We start from the raw sequence: 17,534 nt of genomic DNA, 5'->3' as shown, positions 1-17,534 counted from the left end.
ATTTAGGTTGCTGATTATCTCCTAATATATTTAGCTTTTTTTTTTTTTTTTTTTCACCCAGAAACTTTATGAAATATCCTGTCTGTGTTTGTCCCTGTTCATAAACTCATAATTATTGAATCTATCTGCGAAGAACTGCACGGGAACACTGATGCGGTAGATGTTCAGTTCTGAAACGATCCTGCGGAGGTACAGGAGCCGGCGGAAGGAGGCGTCGGGAGGAGCCAATGGCGGAGGAAGCTCTGATGAAGAAAAAAAAGAAAGAGGGAAGGACGGAGGGAGAGAGTCAGAGGAGGGGGTGAAAAAGAGGTAGGGTGGGGAGGGAAGAAAAAAAATAAAAATGAGGTTCTGAGAGGGATCTAACTCTGGCATAAAAGTACATTCAAATGCATTATTCATGGATTTCTATGTCAAAATATCATTTACGTGTGCTGTGTTGACTCATGGTTCGTAAAATGAGAAGGACATGAAAAGACAGAAAGGATGGAAGAAAACAAACAACTCAGGAGACTTATCCTCTATTCTTGGCCAGAAAAAATAATAAAGAACCCCAGTGTACTCTTCCCCTGACTTATGAGGCATCAATTATTTATGGGGGGAAGGGGGGGATCTGTTTATTATTCTTTATCCAGCCAATAAGCAACTATCTTGTCAGAGTAACACTACCATCAAAGTTTGCATATTTACAGAGAGACCGAGGGAGTCTTGGTTGTATTTTCAACAGACTTAAAGCATAAAGCTCCAGGTTTTTAAAAGTCAAATCATAGAAACAAACTGCAATTGAATTGTCTTGAATGATTAAGTCTTCGTGCAGTCCTTAAAGCCTGGGCCGAGCAAACCAGCGTTTGGTGAGACTTTTTGGGGTCTGCTAATTTTTATTTTGGATTTCCTGCACAATGAGTGAAGCCACTACTGTACCGACATGAGTCTCCCTCCCCTGTCTCTTTACAACAAGTACAACAACACCACAGCAACCCCCACAGGTGCACAGCAGTACTGCCGACTCAATCAACTTTAGTCACGTTTAATTACAGTAATAGTGGTTTCCACGTTTCAGGCGGATAGCTGGATAAAACCGAAAGGTCACGAGACGATTAACTGGATAAAAAGAAAAAAACTGTCAACGGTGTTCCTGGGCATTCAACTATAAATAGTAAAATAAAGGTAAACACAAACGAGGGCCTCAAAGACGATCGTATCTGACTGTGCGCATGTGTGCAGAGGCTGCCCAGCACATGTGACCTGCTCCACTTTTATTTTGATTTATAAGCCTGCTGGAGAGCCTCATCACAGAATCGCTTCATCTTCTCTCCTTTATTACACCACATTTGTTTTCATTTTCCTCCCAAGTTGGGGCTGAATACATTACCGTTCTCCCATGGGGCCGCGGCGGGCCCCGCCTCTCCACCACCAACGGGACGACAGGATGACAGGGAGGGATTTCTCGGCGCGTTTCGTCATTAGCAGCATTATCAGCGTTTTCACACTAAAGACATTGTTACCAGATTGTTGCCATTTCGTGGCACCAGCACAGCGGATGCTGGTCAAGCACATTGATCGGCATGACATCAAACGGGAGCCACTCAAGTCACGGATCAAAGGGTTGGTGAGTGAGTAAGTGGAGGAAAACCCCAAAATATTAAATCAACCATGGTTTCGATCATTTCTGTTTTATTTTAAATTCCTGTATGCCTGGGGCTAATATTGAGAAACAAATCTCATTCAGACTTTGACAGATACTTAAGATAAGAACATGAGTGGAGATAATCTGGCAGCTGAGTTTGGCATGGAGAGGTCAGTGACAGGTTAATGCACACTTAAATGGAGGAGGGGAGTCGAGATATTGAGATGTCCAATCACCACGGTGTACAAGTGCATGAAAAATATAATATGGGTGCATTATTCATACATTAATGTCCAAAGTTAATGCAAAATTTGTACATTACAACCAATTGTTTCATTTGTGCATTACTGTTACATAGCGCTAAAATGAGACGCTTTCAAAACATTATAAATGAATTTTTGTCGGGTGTGTCATGCGTATTTTCAACGCCCTTCACTTGGATAAAGCTGAATAATATCCAGTTCTATCACTGGCCTTCGCATGTAATCTCAGTCAAAAGTGCTGCTGTTCTTCAAAGGCTTCAGAGGTTTATTGGAGAACAAACAGCTACAGATGAGTCTGAGGAGGATATTAACATTTGAAATCAAAACATCACGTTTCGAACCCAGGCACTGTTCAATCAATCATCCAGAAATGGAAAATGTCTGACAGAACTGCAGACCAAGCCAAGGACGTCCAGCTGATGACAGAAACAGTCAAGAAGATCACAGTAACTTTGGAAGAGCTGCAGGAATCCAAACGTCAACTGGAAGCTCCGGTTGAGAAAACAGCGAGCAGCTGTGCACTTTACAAACGTGTCCTTAAATGAAGGGTGTTAAGAGGGGGAATCCTGCTTTTCATTTGCAAAAAGACATGTGGGGAACCCAGAAAACTAGTGGAAGATGGTGCTGGTGTTCAGTGAGGCCAAAAGATGGATAAATACTGTAAGAAAATCTGACAGAGGCTGCAGAAGACCATAGGCTGCAATGGAGGTTCAGTCAAAGTCCACATCCAAATCCCACTGAGAATCTGTGACAAGGCTGGAAAGTTAATGTTCACAGATACTTCCATTAAATATGAGGTATTCGATCAACAAAAGAGGCAAAGCTGGTGAAGACTAAGCCCAGAAGACTTGCATCTACAGCTGCAGCAAGAGATATTTAAAGTTTTTACTTCAAGTTGATTGCACAATCATTCAATCCACTTCTTACATCTGCACTACTTTATGTTTGTTTATCATTCAACATCCAGATAAAACACATTGAAGGTTGTAAATGTAAAAAATTATTCCAGGTATATGAATACTTTACCCACGCAGAGTAAGCTCTCCACAGTTTGTCACAGATCCACTCATCTTACTTACAACCTCAGTTATTGTCGGCCATCTTTGTCCAGACTCAAGTTGCTGATATCACCTACATCATTTCAAGGACATACAGTGACACCTACCATACAGCCGAACCTTGCCACTCAAATATGAAAAAAACAAACAAACAAAAAACATCAACACTATTTTTCATGAATGAATTCCCGAGAAAACTTTTAGGGGATAAACAGAGAAATAAGAAAGCACCAGATAAATCATTGAATAAACATCACGCTTCAAGGTTTGGTTTCTTGAGAGGACAACATAAAATACATGTTTTTTCAGCTATATTGGTAAGCTGTGGCCATGTGAGGACATGAAACACGCAGCCTTGAAAGTGTCAAATATTATGTGCTTTTTGAAAACTGATGATAAAACCAACAAATAAGAATCCACTCACTGCTATGGCTTTATATAAATCAGACGGGTGTGTAAACTGGATCATTTCTAAGCTTCTGGGAGAAAGTGTTTCCTTTTTGCTCTCGGCAGCCTCTAGAATGACCATGTGGGTTTCTTTGGGTGAAAGATTTGTTGGAATTGAACCAAGTCAAACTTCATATTGTTCTGAAGTCCCAAATTCTTGGTCAGTAGAGGCGTAAGCCTGACTGGCATCCAAGTTTAATTTGTTTTCATTAAAGGATTTCTCATCAGTTGTATTTATTCAGCGTGTTTGATGAATGAAAGACAACAAGAAAAGTACAGTTCAGACTGTAGACATTGTTAAATAAAGAGCCCCACCTAGAGGTTTTAAACTGCATTGCACCTCAATTAATTTTATTTTTCCAAATTAAAGTATTGAGGCATTTTGTTTCTCATATTAAGGTTCTCATCCTCTTGATAATCGCATAAAATGACATGTTTTAGTTTTACAAGTATTTTGTTTTCAATCAACCTAGAGGCTATGGAATTCAAGAAAATGTTCCTACAGCTAGGAATAAGGAGAACAATAGTTTTAAAATCTCAGTGATCCTTTTTCCTTCACTATTTTATCTAGAAATCATGACAATAAAACAAACTAAACATGTACTAAATCAATTTTTTAAAAAATATATAAGTATAGGTTAAATTAAAGATAAAAAAAACTAATTACATCTAAGATAAAGTTAATTTCAGAATAAATTAGCTTGATTTATAAAAAATCAGCAAAAAGGCAAACCAAGAAAATGAGTCTGAATGTTGCTTTTAAATTGTTGGTCATTCTTGGTCTCAGAAGACCTTTTTAAGAAAATGGTGTTTTCTTAACGGTCTGTGGGTTTGTTTAGGTTTGTTTTCTTACTTTGGGTATTATCAGAAGACCTGAGAGAGCTGGGAGAGAATAAAACCAGATTTGGTTAATAAGTCCAAGAGGCGGGCAGGCACAGGGACCCAGGGTCAGTCCTACCTGCTCAGCCTCCCTTTGTGCACTCAGATAATTCTCTAAACAGGTGCAGACGGTGCACTTCGTGTGCCATGAATCATCGTGGGGACACGCTGGTATGAGACAGGGGCCTTGATTTTATTATTTGCTGCATTTGTGCAATCTTACACTATGTTTATTAGCGGTAAGTTTATGTCCCCAAAAACTATATATTTTTCTTTGTTTGTTTTGTTTTGTTTGAATTGATTCACTCAGCAACATTTTTGTAACCTGACCCTCTTCATTTTGTGATCTTATAATTGCTGACAGGCTATTGTCAGCAATTATGCAATGATGACAGCGACTGCTGCAGTGGTTTAAAATGCTGCTCCAATGGCTGTGGGAATGAGTGCATGACACCAGTCATAGGTAAAATATGAGGAACGCAGCAACATCTCTTAATTGTAACTGGACCGTTTTGCAGCTAACCGTATATGTTTCTGGTGTGCCAGTGAAGCCAGGTTACTGTGGACAGCTCATGAGTGGGGGAATTTCTACAAAGGTGATGGTTATTCTTCAGGTGACCAAAAGTGCTGCCCGTCCTACTGTGGTCATTTCTGCAAAGACCTCATCTAATCAGACAGTAGTCCATGGATATGCATTAAATATCCTTGACTGCAGTTGTTTGCATTCAGTAATGAAATAAACAACTGGAAGCTTGTCTTTGTGTGCTCCTTCTTACTTTGGTTCTACTGTCTACTTTGCACATGTCCTAATGATTTTTATACTTTTATCCAGTTTAATTTAACCTTTAATCTTCTCATTGTGAGCACTGTATATACATATATATTACATTTTATTTATTATTTCATTTGTTATTGTAGTTGATATCATGTGATTTGCTACATGTATTGAACAGGTGTGTCCGATAAGTGTCATCCAAGCAGTGCATGTTAAATATGGTCACAAGCAGTTAATAAAGTATTAAAAATATGGTTGTTTAATTTCACTTTGCAGAATAGAATCTACTTACAGTATTACTATTGCGTAGCATACACAGAATCTGATGTTATCCATTTTCAAAGGGTCAAAAAGGTCAAAGGTCTTGAGGCTCTAGACAACACTTCTTCCAGTAGGAGAAATTGTAGTAGAAGATGGTCCTGACACACCATTTTTTTTATTATGGTGTATGCATGTAGATATAATTATTCAGTTATTTAGCACAGCAGAACTATCTAATGTACCTGTATTTAAGAATCGAGCATTTAAAACAAAGAGATGGAAAAAAAAAAAACATACAACTCAAACACTAAATTTATTAGTGTATTTGTTCAAAGAATTAATTCAATTGAAACCGTCCAGCTCAATGCCAGGGTGACAGGTACGGCTCTTGGCAAACATGGCCCCAAAGGGTGGGACAGCACTTCAGATGTCCTGAGCAATCAGCATCTTGCTGGCATTTGTCCCCACACCAGACAAAATACCACGGAGAACCGCAGATACCTGGCTTATCTGCAACACAGACGTTTAGTGGCTTAGTACGTCCACGGTGTAAGAGGGGTAATTTGCCTCCATGCCCAGAATCTCACCCGGGGTTGTAGATATGCACTCGTGCCCGCATCCATTGGAGCAACATAATTCACCGCAGAGGCAATCTTTGTCGCTGTAGCAAAGTTCAGCACACACACCAGTCTTCCCTTGTGGGTCTGGACACTCTGGATTACCTGAGAGGAAAAAGGCAGAACCAGAGAAGAAAAGTGCTTTAAAAAATTAGCCAGAGAGTATGAAGTGTTGGGACTTGACTGGTTTCTACAAAAGTTCAATGCAAATATAAGATATAAACACATTTATGGCCGTATCTCTTACTCAAAATAGGAGGGGCACAGACAGATCCCTCTGTATACGAGCAACATTTTTCTTCTCCGGGACAACATCCATCATGGAAACACGGCTGTGCCGGGACAAAGGTATTGAAGACTTTTGGGCACATTCCTTGTTTTAGATGTATGTTAAGAGAGAGAAAAAAAAAGATTCTAATAAATGACACATTTTCTGAGGTAGCCAGTTAGTTTTGATTAATGATACAACTTAGTCTATGGAAAAAAAGTTCATTGATTGCACATTCATTCAATTCACATAGAAAAATATAAAGCTTACCTGGCTTTGAAATGCCTTTGCTACCCTGCACACACAAACCAAACGCAAAAACTAGTGCAGTTTTTATAAAATAGTACATCTCCATGTTTGTTGCAGTCAGGAATGTCCACTTTTACTTTTGTATGACCAAATATCCCATCAAACAAATGTGATGGCACAGAGGCTACTGGGTCCTGGTGTCTGCTGAGTTACATTTCCAAGTATACTCTGCTTTGACTGTGCTTTTTTTTTTCCAGAAGCAGAACAGCCTCTGCATTGACTTATACAGTGCCTATAAAATTATTTACTTATTTACACCCTTCCATGTTTTACTATTTTTATTGCTTTTAGGTATCAATCATGATCATCTTTTTTTTTTTCCAAAGAAAGACACGTAACGTCAAAATGAAATCAGCTTTCTACAAAATAATGAAAATGAAATAGAGATATTTAACATAAAATAGCTGATTGCATTAATATTTACCTCTTTAAAGTGAGTTATCTAATTCAACAGAGGTCAAACCAAGGAGTTCTTGTAATATCAAAATGAGTGGAATGGAGATCACCAGAGCGCAGTGACTCTCTCTCAAGTGACTGTAGTATAAAGACACCGGTGTCTGGCTGATCAGTAACCTGGGCTACCTTTACAGCATGAAGACAGAAGAACACCCCCAACAAATCAGATAAAAGATTATTGACAAGTATAAGTGAGGGGAAGGACTCTGCAGGACTTGACTGCATACTGAAGAGGGAATTTCAGCCATTTGATTCATTAGTGTTGGACAAAGTACACATCTACATTTATGACATACATCTTAACTTGATGTAACTTGATGTAAGCCTGTGCTTACTCACATACAGTATTACTTTTCTCAGGTGATCTCCTGATAATTTCACAAGTAAATACAAAATGTAGTTTTTAAAGTAAACGCTTAATAATAGCGGAAAAAAAAACAAACCTACATGACCCTGTGTGAAATTGTCTTTAAAACATAACTGTGGTTTATCACACCTGACTTCACCATCTCCAGTCAATTTCCCATCTCCTTGTGAGGCCACGGTTCCTTTAACATGAAACAAAATCCTAATCAAATGTGCTACTATCTGTATCTCTGGGAACATTTATTGCCATTGCTCTCTTCTGGAAACTTTTTCCTTGTTTGTGCAAGTCAGCGATCACTCCAATCAACATTTTTGGAGAATTGTTTTGACTTAGCTATGTATCTGACATTCAATAAAATCTTACTGGCGATGGTCCAGATGTTCACTGAGATCACTGTTGCTGTTTTTGGTAGCTTTCTGCTCATTATTTGCAGGTAATTGTCCTCAGTGTGTTCTTTTATACATCTCTTAAGTTTTTCATGCTCCAGGGTTGTTTCTGAAGTCTAATCAAACTCTCCTTAAAGATAAACATACGGTACTTTGGTAGTAACCTGAGTTTGCTTTTACTGTTGAGGACACATTTTTAATCCATGTCGATTCCTGAAAAGCACACCCGAAAAAGTAGCTTTTTAAAGAAATTACACATTTTTGGAAATAGAAATTACACTCGTTTGTTAGAAATTAAAAGTACAATTTATTATTATTATTATTATTATTATTATTATTATTATTATTATTATTATTATTATTATTATTATTATCCACTGATTATTGCAGCTTCTCTGTGAATCCGATCCCAGTTTGTGACTAATCGATGTTTCTGCTCTGGCTGTTGTGCACACAATCCTGGAGATACGACAGTCCACAGCTGACCTGAAATTATCTGTTATTTGTTTTGTGGCGTTCTGTTTGCTCCCTTGTGTAAAGACATGAGGGCACGCTGACCAGTTAAACAGCTGGAAATGTTTATCATCAAGACTGCCGCGGGGCAACTGTATTGGCACAAGGACCCTGCATCTTCTGCGTCATCAGATTACAGCTTATTAACCTGGACATTTGTCCAGACAGCAGCGCAGGAGGAGTGCATTTGAGATTGAACAAATCAACATGGGGGACTCTCTGGTTTGCAAAAGCTTTTCTGCCTTTAGTGCTTTGTTCACTTGTGGTATCTGCATTAAAACCGAAACCTGGCAAGTTTTGCTGTTGTTACATTTCTGTGGTATCATAAAAATGTTTATATATATATATGTTTATTTATTCATGCCAGTAGCTAAATGTTGTCATTTTATTTGTCTAAAACCAGGTCATTGCCCAGAAATCTTCAAAATGTTTTGCTCCAGCAGAACCGTGTGTGAATGATGACGACTGCAATGGAGAGAAATGTTATGTCAGAAATATAATTGCTCGGTGATCGAAATGTTTTAAAACTCTATTGTAATAATTGAATTTCTTTCTTCCTCTCAGCTCGGGTAGGCTGCCCACCCCCAGGTATTGTGTTGAAGAATGCAGCAGTGACAGCGATTGTACAGTGAATCAAAGGTGCTGCTTCAACGGGTGTGGCTACATTTGCACGCCATGTGTTCCAGGTGAGACACAAACAAACTGCCAAAATGTCTAATTTACTCCCTATGTGCTGCAAATTATTTTTATTTTCACTTTGTGTTTCAGAGAAGCCAGGAAGCTGCCCCTATAAACCGTTCACGCCCTGGTGTGATAACTTCTGTGGTCACGACAGTGACTGCACAGAAGAAGTGCTGTCCTGCATCATGTGGCCGTGCGTGCAGACAGCCGTGACCCACATCGTGTTTGCATCTCTTGCACTTTAATACAATTTTTATGAATAAAGATGTCAAATTGTTCTTCTGTTTTTTGTTTTACTTTATGTGTTTTAATAGACTACACAAAGGATGATATTATGCTTAAAAACGTACAGTTGAAATTGGAAACCAGAGATATTCAACTTTTTTTTTTCTTCTTTTTTATTTTGCTGGTTAGCAAACAGAAACAATTTTGGTAATTCCAACAAACCTGAAACAAAATAAATCTGGTCTGATTTATCTAGAGACATCCATGGGGGGGATGGATGGATTGATGGATGTTTTTTGGTAAATGCCAGAGTAAGAAAAGTTTGTCAAACATTTTTCAGTCAGCCTTTTTTCACGGTAGATCAAAAGGGGGCAGTGGCTGATTTTTAAACCTACGCGGATGCAAATGAGATCAGTTTCTTATGCTAGCATGAGCCGATCGTTGATCTCACAAAATTAAGAAAGCCTCATCTGTGTACTTTACTAAAAAAAAAAAAAAATGGTTGCGCCAGCCTTGAGACCAACAAAGGTCATCAAAAATTTCCGATAACTACATCATTTATGTCGCTGTGCAAAAGTTTATTTTATTTTTTTTAACTTTATAGTGTTTAAACTTAAATTCAGCAACATTCAAGAGTTTTTAAACATAAACAGGCCTTTTAAGATTATAGTATCAAAACGTGCAACTCAGTGGTATAAATAATGTCATTGACCGTTTCTCATCTGGTCATGAGTTTTTATTTTTATTTTTTAGATCAGGGCATGATGTGTTGATTTTTGAAACTTATTTCTAAGGAGAGAAAAAAATCCACAGAATGATTGTTTTTAATAGCTTCTCAATGGTGTTTGGAAGAGAAACCAAATCTGAGGGTTACACAAATGGAAAAAAAATGTCACTCTGACAAAAGTTACTGTGACTTAACATGTAATTTTATCTTATCTCTCCTGGAATGGAGATATCAAATAGCAGGTCAGAAACACACCAAAGGTTCAACAGTAAAAATAGCTTTTAAGGAATTCAGAAGCGTATTAACGTATTATGACAATATATAAATGTTCTTGGTTCAGACAAAAAAAAACAAACACTTTTATAGTTAACTATTACATTTCCCATTTACTTAAAAAAAAATAAGAAAAAAACAAACTTCAAGTTGCCCTTTTAATGTACATTCATACCAGTGCTTGACTCAGTTCTTCCCTGAACATTAACGCTTTTGGGTTTCTTTCCTATTCTGTGCAGGACCCACTTTTGTAGCAACCTAACGGATCCCCGGGTGCTGCCTCACAGAGGCGGCACGCCCCTCATCCTGCGGATAACGTTGGCTATTCGCTTGGCCAGTCCTGGGTTGGGTTCTTCTACCTGGAAGCTTCGGGTCAGCAGGTTGTACAGGGAGCCGTATCCCACGGCCACAACGGTGCACGTTAAACAGATGACATTGTAAGGCATGCTGAAGTCTGGAGTGGGCAGGTTCACCAGCAGAGGCTCTGTGTAGATGCGTATGAAGTAGCTAGACTCTTCTTTGGTCGGAAAACTAGAAAGACAAATGAAAACTGCGATTTCACACCCAAAGAAAAAACAAGAAAGCCAGGAGCAAAAAAAAAAAACTCCACTCACAAAGTGCTGAACAGGGGTTGCTCCTTAGTGATGTTTGTGTTCATGGCTACAGTACTTGGCACAAGAGCACTGACAACCGAAGACCTACAATTGAATGAGAGACACATCTTAATCCTTGAAAGGAAGTTGGCATCAGACATATACGCCCATTTCTTACTTGGAGGACAGACTTATGACAGATGCGACAGGCAATGTGTTCATACCCGACGTAGAATCCGTGGTTGGGATCAGGCGTGTACTCGGTCCATTTGAGCAGAGCCCTCTCGAACTGCACGGTAACCTCGGTGACGGAGTGTGGAGGCAGCTGGACCAGCATCTCCAGCAGGTGGGGCCGCATTCGGTCTTTGGACGGCTGGTAGTGGATGTAACCTGGGAATAGAAGGGGAATAAAAGGAGCAATAAAAACAGGACGTTAATGTTTGTTTGTCTGACATCACATTCAGTTACAGATATTTTAAATAATTGAATGAAGAAATGATATAGAAATTTGAGCAAACAAAAAAATCTGTTAAAAATATGTCACTTGACTCCAGTGCACTATGGCATATTCAGTAGTCTTCTGAAGACTGGAGGATAGAAATACAAACTTTGTGTATCTGTATATGCTTTTATTAGGGGCCACATGTGTAGACCAACCTGCCACTTTAGGATAAATGCTGCAAAACATTGCTGCATATTTTTCCCTCAAAGTTTCTCGATTTAATATCAGTTCAGTTCCTGATAGATTTTAATATTTATGGATTCATCGATGTCACGCCAACTTCAACATTTTCTTTTCAAGGTAAAAGAATGTGACCTTCCAAGGTTGATTTTGGCTGACAATTGTCATTTTGACATCTTAATTTCTAGCACTCACTTGGCTTGTTGTCCTTTCCCTTGCTGGTGACGGTCAGCGTGTGAACGTAGAGACGCAGATACCAGGGCACAGAGTCCAGCAGCAGCACAGGAAAAGATCTGAAGGGATGGTTGTTGTACATCAAGGTGTGGATCTCTCCGGTCTGCAGCCCATACCCGGCAACGTAACGCTCGGCGTGCAGCAAGGGCCGAAGCATGTCGCCTGCACAAAGAAAGATGGTAATGATTTGAAACAGAGAAACATGCTAAAAATCTTAACTGAAAGAAACCCGCTTTTACTTAGGCAATGTCTAGTGTACACCTGTTGGAATAGGGTGGAAAAATGGAGAATTTTATTTAACGTAACTGCTCAAAAATAGTCTCTGATGGGTTTCACTTCCAATCCAAAAATGACTGAACAATGTCAGGAAGAATGGCAAACCAAAAACTCTGTTCCAGGTAAAACAAATTCACCCTCTTCTTCTTCTTGTGTCATCAATTGTCAGCAGCAATGTTCAGCCAATCCAGCAAAGCTGCTTTAGCCATCACTTTTGACACTCACCCTCTGTGGATTTCCAGCGAATCAGCACATTAAGGGAGCGCACAGTCCCAAAGGTGACTTGTTGGGTCAGGTCGTAGACGGAAAAGGTCCGTCTGTCCCCCAGCACCACCGCCTGGCTCAGCAGATGAGTAGCTGGACTGAGCTCGAACTGGTCCTCCTGGAGAAACGAAACCATCTGGTTTTCATATAAATTTGAACTAAAAAAAAAAAAAAAAAAAAAAAAAAAAAAATGTTCCCCTTCTGTCAGGTGCGTGTGAGACCACTTCGACAATTTAATTAGGTTTATCTCAGATGGTTGCATTGTTACAAAAAAAAACAAAACACAGATATTTAAAGTGGAAGAACAGAACGCAACCTCAGGGTTGTCTGTAACGTCGATGTATATTTTACTGGAGGAGGCCAGCGGGCAGGCTTCGGTGAGGGTCCGAGAGAACATCTTAAACAAAGACCACTCTGAAGAGAGAAGTGAATACATCAGCAAAGATGAAAGAGATACATAGTTAAGTCGTGGACGATCGCAGGAAGAGCTGTCTTCTTCAGACCTCGTTTGCCCTGTCCAGAGGCGTGAAGGTCAAACACCACATTCAGCGTCTGCCTCAGCTCCAAGGACGTGGCTTTGCACGGCTCGTCCTGACACACCGGCCGTATGTGCACAGCCTGGGAATGGAAACTGCTGTGGAAGAGTTTCTCCGACTTCAACAGTACAGCCAGACCAGCCTGAAAACATACAGGTGCCACACGGAGGGGGGCGGGGAAAAAAAGTCAGTTGAATAACCAAATCGGCACTTAGACTGTCGAGACAGACACTGGCAAAAAAAAAAAAAAAGAGGGATTCACCTTGGATCCACACGGCAACAGCTTTTTCCAAGGAGTCAAGTTTTCAGTGCAGACGATTTCTCGCGGGAGGGTGGCGTAGCGAAGGAAGCGGTGGTCTGTACCTGGAATTTCAACATAAACAGAACTTTAAGCAGCGAATTTGATTGATGTGTACATTCTCCAGGATTTCTTTAATGAGTCAGATCTTTTTTAGAAAACCAAGACAAAAATGACCTGCATGAAAACTATAAAAAAAAATGGACCATGTAAAATAACGTGGACACATTTATTTCATATTAAAACAATACATATTCTAAACTGTGCTGATGACTGATTGTAGCTCAATAAGAGAAAACAAGGCCAAAAGATGCTTATTTATAGTCTATAAAAATAAAATAAGTGAGTTAAATATATTTCTCCGACACACAATGATATGATATATGATATAATATATGAGAAACAGACGGACTGCACCAATCACTGGAGAAGTACTTGAAATACACCATTTCTTCCTTGACTGCTGATTGGCAAGAAGAACTCTAAAGAACCTGAATAGTTTTTTATGAACACTAAAACTCAAAACCCAAACGTTTTCAGTGTTTTTTTGTTTTTTTTTAATTGAAATATTTTACAATCTGCTAATGGAAATTGCTGATTTTGTAATGAAAGCCACCCTAACATGCTGTATATTTGTTTCCTGGATTTTTGCATCTTTCTAAGGAGGAGCTGGCACTGCATAACAGTAAGATGTCTTTTGCAATCCCGGGTTTAATTCAACATAATGTATCATAGGAGAAATGTGTAGAATGCAAAAATAAAGGCTGAGAATGCTTTGCTGTACCGTTGGCAATTCCCAGGGGTTTGAAGGAGGCGCTGGGCTCAACAGTGTTGGTGGAGTCAATGAAGTTCAGTGAAGCACAGAAGATGCCTGACAAAACGTTTGTCAGCTCCTTCCACGTGGCATCCACACTAAAAAGGGAGAGAGAAGGCAGACAAATGTTGACGGGACCGGCAGACACACAGAGGCAGCAAACCGATGCATAGCAATACATTAATATTAACGTCAAATATATGACAAGCCATCTTAGCTGATCAGATATGTACATACTAAAAACAACTGCTTATTTTCAGCATTTAAAAAAAAAAATCTTATTCCACAAACAGGGATATCCCTGTTAAACAAGCTGTAACACTTCGTAGCCACCAGATGGCAGCACTCACTCTGTCACAGTGTCCTGAAACCAGACCCAGAGTTCAGCTCCTGGAGGGGATGGGAGGTAGGGCTGCCCCCACTGCATGGTCCTCCAGTAGCCCTGTGTGAAGGAGATGTGCAGCTCTCGCACTGAGAACTTGGAGATGACCTGACCCAGAGATTTGGGGAACAGCCTGTAGTGGGACACTGAGAAATGGAACCATGTATATAGTGTTAAGGATGTTATTTATATGAAAAAAAAATGCATATGAGGAATTTATTTTTTGCACTTGCATTTTTAAAGGTTTAAAAGTCTCTCTTTAATGTCCACATTATAATGAACAGACGTTCATCTTCTCTTTAGCTAACATTTTGTGATCTTCTTCTATTATTTCCAATACATAAAATTCACAGCTATACTGTCTTGTAAAGGTAAACTTTTAATAGCCTGAAACTGAACGCTAGTGTTGAGATGGGAAATCAGTGCAAACCAAACCAGAGGGAATATTTTTTTGTGCAGTTCTGTTTACATCATTCATCAAACTTTACATGACATGTATTTCAATATATGGCACCTATATGGCAAAAGTGTTCATATTCCTTAAACCTTTTCACATTTTGTCATGATAAACTACACCTCAGTTTATTTGGATTTTTAGTAACACACTGCCACAAAGTAGAGCATGATTGAGAAGTGGAAGGAAAATGATCAACATGTAATGTGAATAAGGTTTGACTGATAAGATTTTCTTTGCAGTGTAGGTGGCTGTTCAAGTTGTCCTTTTACAAGAAATGTGTGATCGGTAAGAAATCTGAAGTGGGCTTTGTTACTATACTGCCTCTTCTTTCACTGATCTTAAAACAAAGAAACAAACAAAAATCTGCACAGACTTAGAATCTGATCGACTCTGATATTACCTTCCACGCATGTTTACTGCCCGCTGTCAAGACGGCTTACCTTTGCTTCCTCTGGTGAAGTCAGTCTCCCACACGGTGCGAAACTGGAAGCTAGCATAAATATCTCCCGAGTGCAGCGGTCTGATGACCAGCTCCTCCTGAAACTCGTCTTTGAGCGGCGGTGTTGATGTCAGGACCGAATCGGGTACAGGTAAGTCCTGTTTGTTCGCAGCAGCATCATCAGGAACTGTTTCGTCAACCTGGGTTGCTTCCCACCGCCTCTCCTCTGTCGGTTGCTTCTCTGTTTCCGCCGCTGTTTGTGGATTTTCAACCACACTGGCATGCTGTTCATTACCCGGTGTAGGTTCTTCACTTATTACCACCACGTATAATGAATAAATAAATACGAGAAGTAAGCAAGCGCAGCGACTGCACCTGGGAGCTGCCATATTGCTACTGGGTAGATGATTTACTTCCGCCTTCTAACGTCACGCATGAAACCAGCCAATAGCCTCTTTCCATTCTGAGTCCCGTGACAGTGACTTAGGTATGCTTTGTTTTAAGCAAAAAATATTTCATTTAAGAGACCAGGTGGAATAAAATGCCTGATGGAAATCTGTTTTAACTTTTGCATAACTATTAATTTGTTCGGACGGCTCATTATTAAATTACGCTGCTAATTTTTCGGTAAGCATATTTGTAAAAAAAAAAAAAAAAAAAAAAAAAAAATAAAAGACCAGCTTTCAGAAAGATTGAATAAATATAAATACAGACACAAATTATCATTAATAATATAAAAAAAACAAGGGGTGGGGGAGTTCTAATTTTTCACTAATATCTGCAGCAGGGTATATTATTCTGAACCATGTTTATTTATATACAGATTTTTATTTTATTTTATTTTTTTATGAAATTACACACGTTATTATTTAAATCTACATTACATTGCAACTGAATCTAAAGTGACATTAGCTTTCAGCTACCTAAAGCTATGGACCCTGAACGTATGCATCATATTCTGGCTACTGTATGCTGTTCTAAGCCACCATAAACCATTCAATACAGAATTTGCATCGTCCTGGTGTTGAATATTTGATTGTGTCACTGGACAGGGATGGGCATCATCATCACCCCGTTGGTACCACCGGGGGCACATCCCCCCCTCCTCGACCCCCTTTCACATCTACACATCGTCACGCACGGCCCAGACACACGCGCTCGCGCATTGCACGCACACACATCCACGCGCGGTGAATTTCAGCCCAGCCATGGCTCCCTGGTAGATGCTCAAAGCGGCTGTTGTCAGAGCGAATTAAATCTCCCCTCCTCTCCTCTGCTCTGCTCCGCTTGCTGGTTTTCCTCCTGACCTCGCTTGCCTCCGCTCGGGTTTTTCAATATTTTATTCAGGATTCCTGCGCTGTCTTCTTCTACATGGCTACATCAGATGGACTAGACGGCTGTCTGCAGCGAGGCAGATCTCAAAGTGACCCGAACATACTCACGGAACCGGGCATCGATTTGTCTCACGGCACAGGTAGGGTGAACACGGCATTACGATGATTATTATTTATTATTATTATTTTAGCATTTATTTTGTGTTCATTTATTATATTGCAGAATTATTTATTGTTTTTTTTTTAGCGATGGTAAAAATGCTCTAACGCCCGCTGGGATGTCAGAACAGCCAGGACAATTAGCGCATATGCTTCCAACGCTGGATGTCGAATATTGACTGTAACAGTGAATCGTGGCGCTGCAAATTGAAAATTAATGTGCCATATCAGCGTCTGTGAACGGCTGCTATGCCTGGTCACATTATTATAAAGACGCCTGTAGCTCTTATAGCGCTGACGTGGATTCAAGTAGTGGGCTATTGAGGGTATTTAATATTATATCGACGTGAGGAGATTTCACTTATTTGCGGATTTTTTTCATTTATTTATTTATTTTTGGCTGCAATCAGCCTGTCTGGATAGGGCATTTTGGGAGCATCACACAATCGGCATGCATGTGCGGTCCATGATGCCAGGCTAAGCGTATTTGTTGTCTTATCTCAGCCTGTGCTGCTTGCCCCGTGTTATGGGGGGTAAGCATGGGTCTTGGCTTTAGGCTTTAATGCAGTTTAAACCGGCACATGCTCATCTCTGCATATTGACAGCACTGACAACCCCACCCCCCTTCTCCTACTTCCCTTTTACTGAACTGATGACTGGTCAATGCCAGGCTGCCCCACGTGATGCAGGCTATTGGTGGAGATACCCCCGTCCCCCCATCGCCACCCCTTCCCTTCCGGGCTTTAATTTTAAAGAAAATATCAGGTGCTGCTTTCAGTGTGCGGAGTCCTTGTTTGTTTCCCCCGGGGCCTGTTTGTCATCCTCTTGAATGTGGTATACGGCTAATGAAATGATCTTTCATTAATAACAGATAACGAGTGGTGCCTCTGCACTCCTGCTGCAGATAATGTGCTTCCTCTATCAGCTTCCCATTCTT

At 39.9% G+C, this 17,534-nt stretch overlaps 3 protein-coding genes across 3 annotated transcripts in view; 1 reads left to right on the top strand and 2 right to left on the bottom strand.

The window, feature by feature from the left end:
* Positions 1-9,182, top strand: part of LOC148153559 (WAP four-disulfide core domain protein 1-like) — a 42,677-nt gene extending 33,495 nt beyond the window's left edge. The window contains exons 3-4 of the mRNA XM_088016572.1: positions 8,788-8,909; positions 8,992-9,182. Coding sequence (XP_087872698.1) covers positions 8,788-8,909; positions 8,992-9,149 — 280 coding nt within the window. The 3' untranslated portion in view covers positions 9,150-9,182. The remainder of the gene's footprint in view (positions 1-8,787; positions 8,910-8,991) is intronic.
* LOC148153560 (uncharacterized) lies at positions 5,283-7,092 on the bottom strand. The gene is made up of 4 exons (XM_088016571.1): positions 6,463-7,092; positions 6,172-6,297; positions 5,895-6,029; positions 5,283-5,817 (listed from the first exon to the last, which is right to left on the bottom strand). Exons 1-4 carry the CDS (start codon positions 6,545-6,547, stop codon positions 5,669-5,671), a joined length of 495 nt encoding a protein of 164 aa, XP_087872697.1. The 5' UTR covers positions 6,548-7,092; the 3' UTR covers positions 5,283-5,668.
* Positions 9,183-9,843: 661 nt separating the features above from the next.
* pigt (phosphatidylinositol glycan anchor biosynthesis, class T) lies at positions 9,844-16,223 on the bottom strand. Its single transcript, XM_014993530.2, has 11 exons — positions 15,106-16,223; positions 14,177-14,354; positions 13,797-13,924; positions 12,977-13,077; positions 12,682-12,856; positions 12,495-12,592; positions 12,140-12,296; positions 11,600-11,800; positions 10,947-11,112; positions 10,744-10,827; positions 9,844-10,660 (listed from the first exon to the last, which is right to left on the bottom strand). Exons 1-11 carry the CDS (start codon positions 15,491-15,493, stop codon positions 10,411-10,413), a joined length of 1,926 nt encoding a protein of 641 aa, XP_014849016.2. The 5' UTR covers positions 15,494-16,223; the 3' UTR covers positions 9,844-10,410.
* Between the last annotated feature and the right edge of the window lie 1,311 nt (positions 16,224-17,534).

Source organism: Poecilia mexicana, unplaced genomic scaffold (assembly GCF_051168715.1).
Source record: "Poecilia mexicana isolate PSO_F unplaced genomic scaffold, ASM5116871v1 scaffold_19, whole genome shotgun sequence".
Taxonomy (NCBI): Eukaryota; Metazoa; Chordata; class Actinopteri; order Cyprinodontiformes; family Poeciliidae; genus Poecilia; species Poecilia mexicana.
This window is presented reverse-complemented; position numbering and strand designations above follow the sequence as displayed.

What these genes read in the sequence shown, in the direction of transcription:
- LOC148153560 (XM_088016571.1), bottom strand. Translation starts at nt 6,547, where the DNA reads ATGGAGATGTACTATTTTATAAAAACTGCACTAGTTTTTGCGTTTGGT. An exon ending in CAAAGGCATTTCAAAGCCAG is followed by an intron (nt 6,298 to 6,462) that starts GTAAGCTTTATA and finishes ATCTAAAACAAG; the next exon opens with GAATGTGCCCAAAAGTCTTC. An exon ending in GTGCATATCTACAACCCCGG is followed by an intron (nt 5,818 to 5,894) that starts GTGAGATTCTGG and finishes TCTGTGTTGCAG; the next exon opens with ATAAGCCAGGTATCTGCGGT.
- pigt (XM_014993530.2), bottom strand. Translation starts at nt 15,493, where the DNA reads ATGGCAGCTCCCAGGTGCAGTCGCTGCGCTTGCTTACTTCTCGTATTT. An exon ending in TGTTGCCGTGTGGATCCAAG is followed by an intron (nt 12,857 to 12,976) that starts GTGAATCCCTCT and finishes GTATGTTTTCAG; the next exon opens with GCTGGTCTGGCTGTACTGTT. An exon ending in TCGCTGGAAATCCACAGAGG is followed by an intron (nt 11,801 to 12,139) that starts GTGAGTGTCAAA and finishes TTCTTTGTGCAG; the next exon opens with GCGACATGCTTCGGCCCTTG.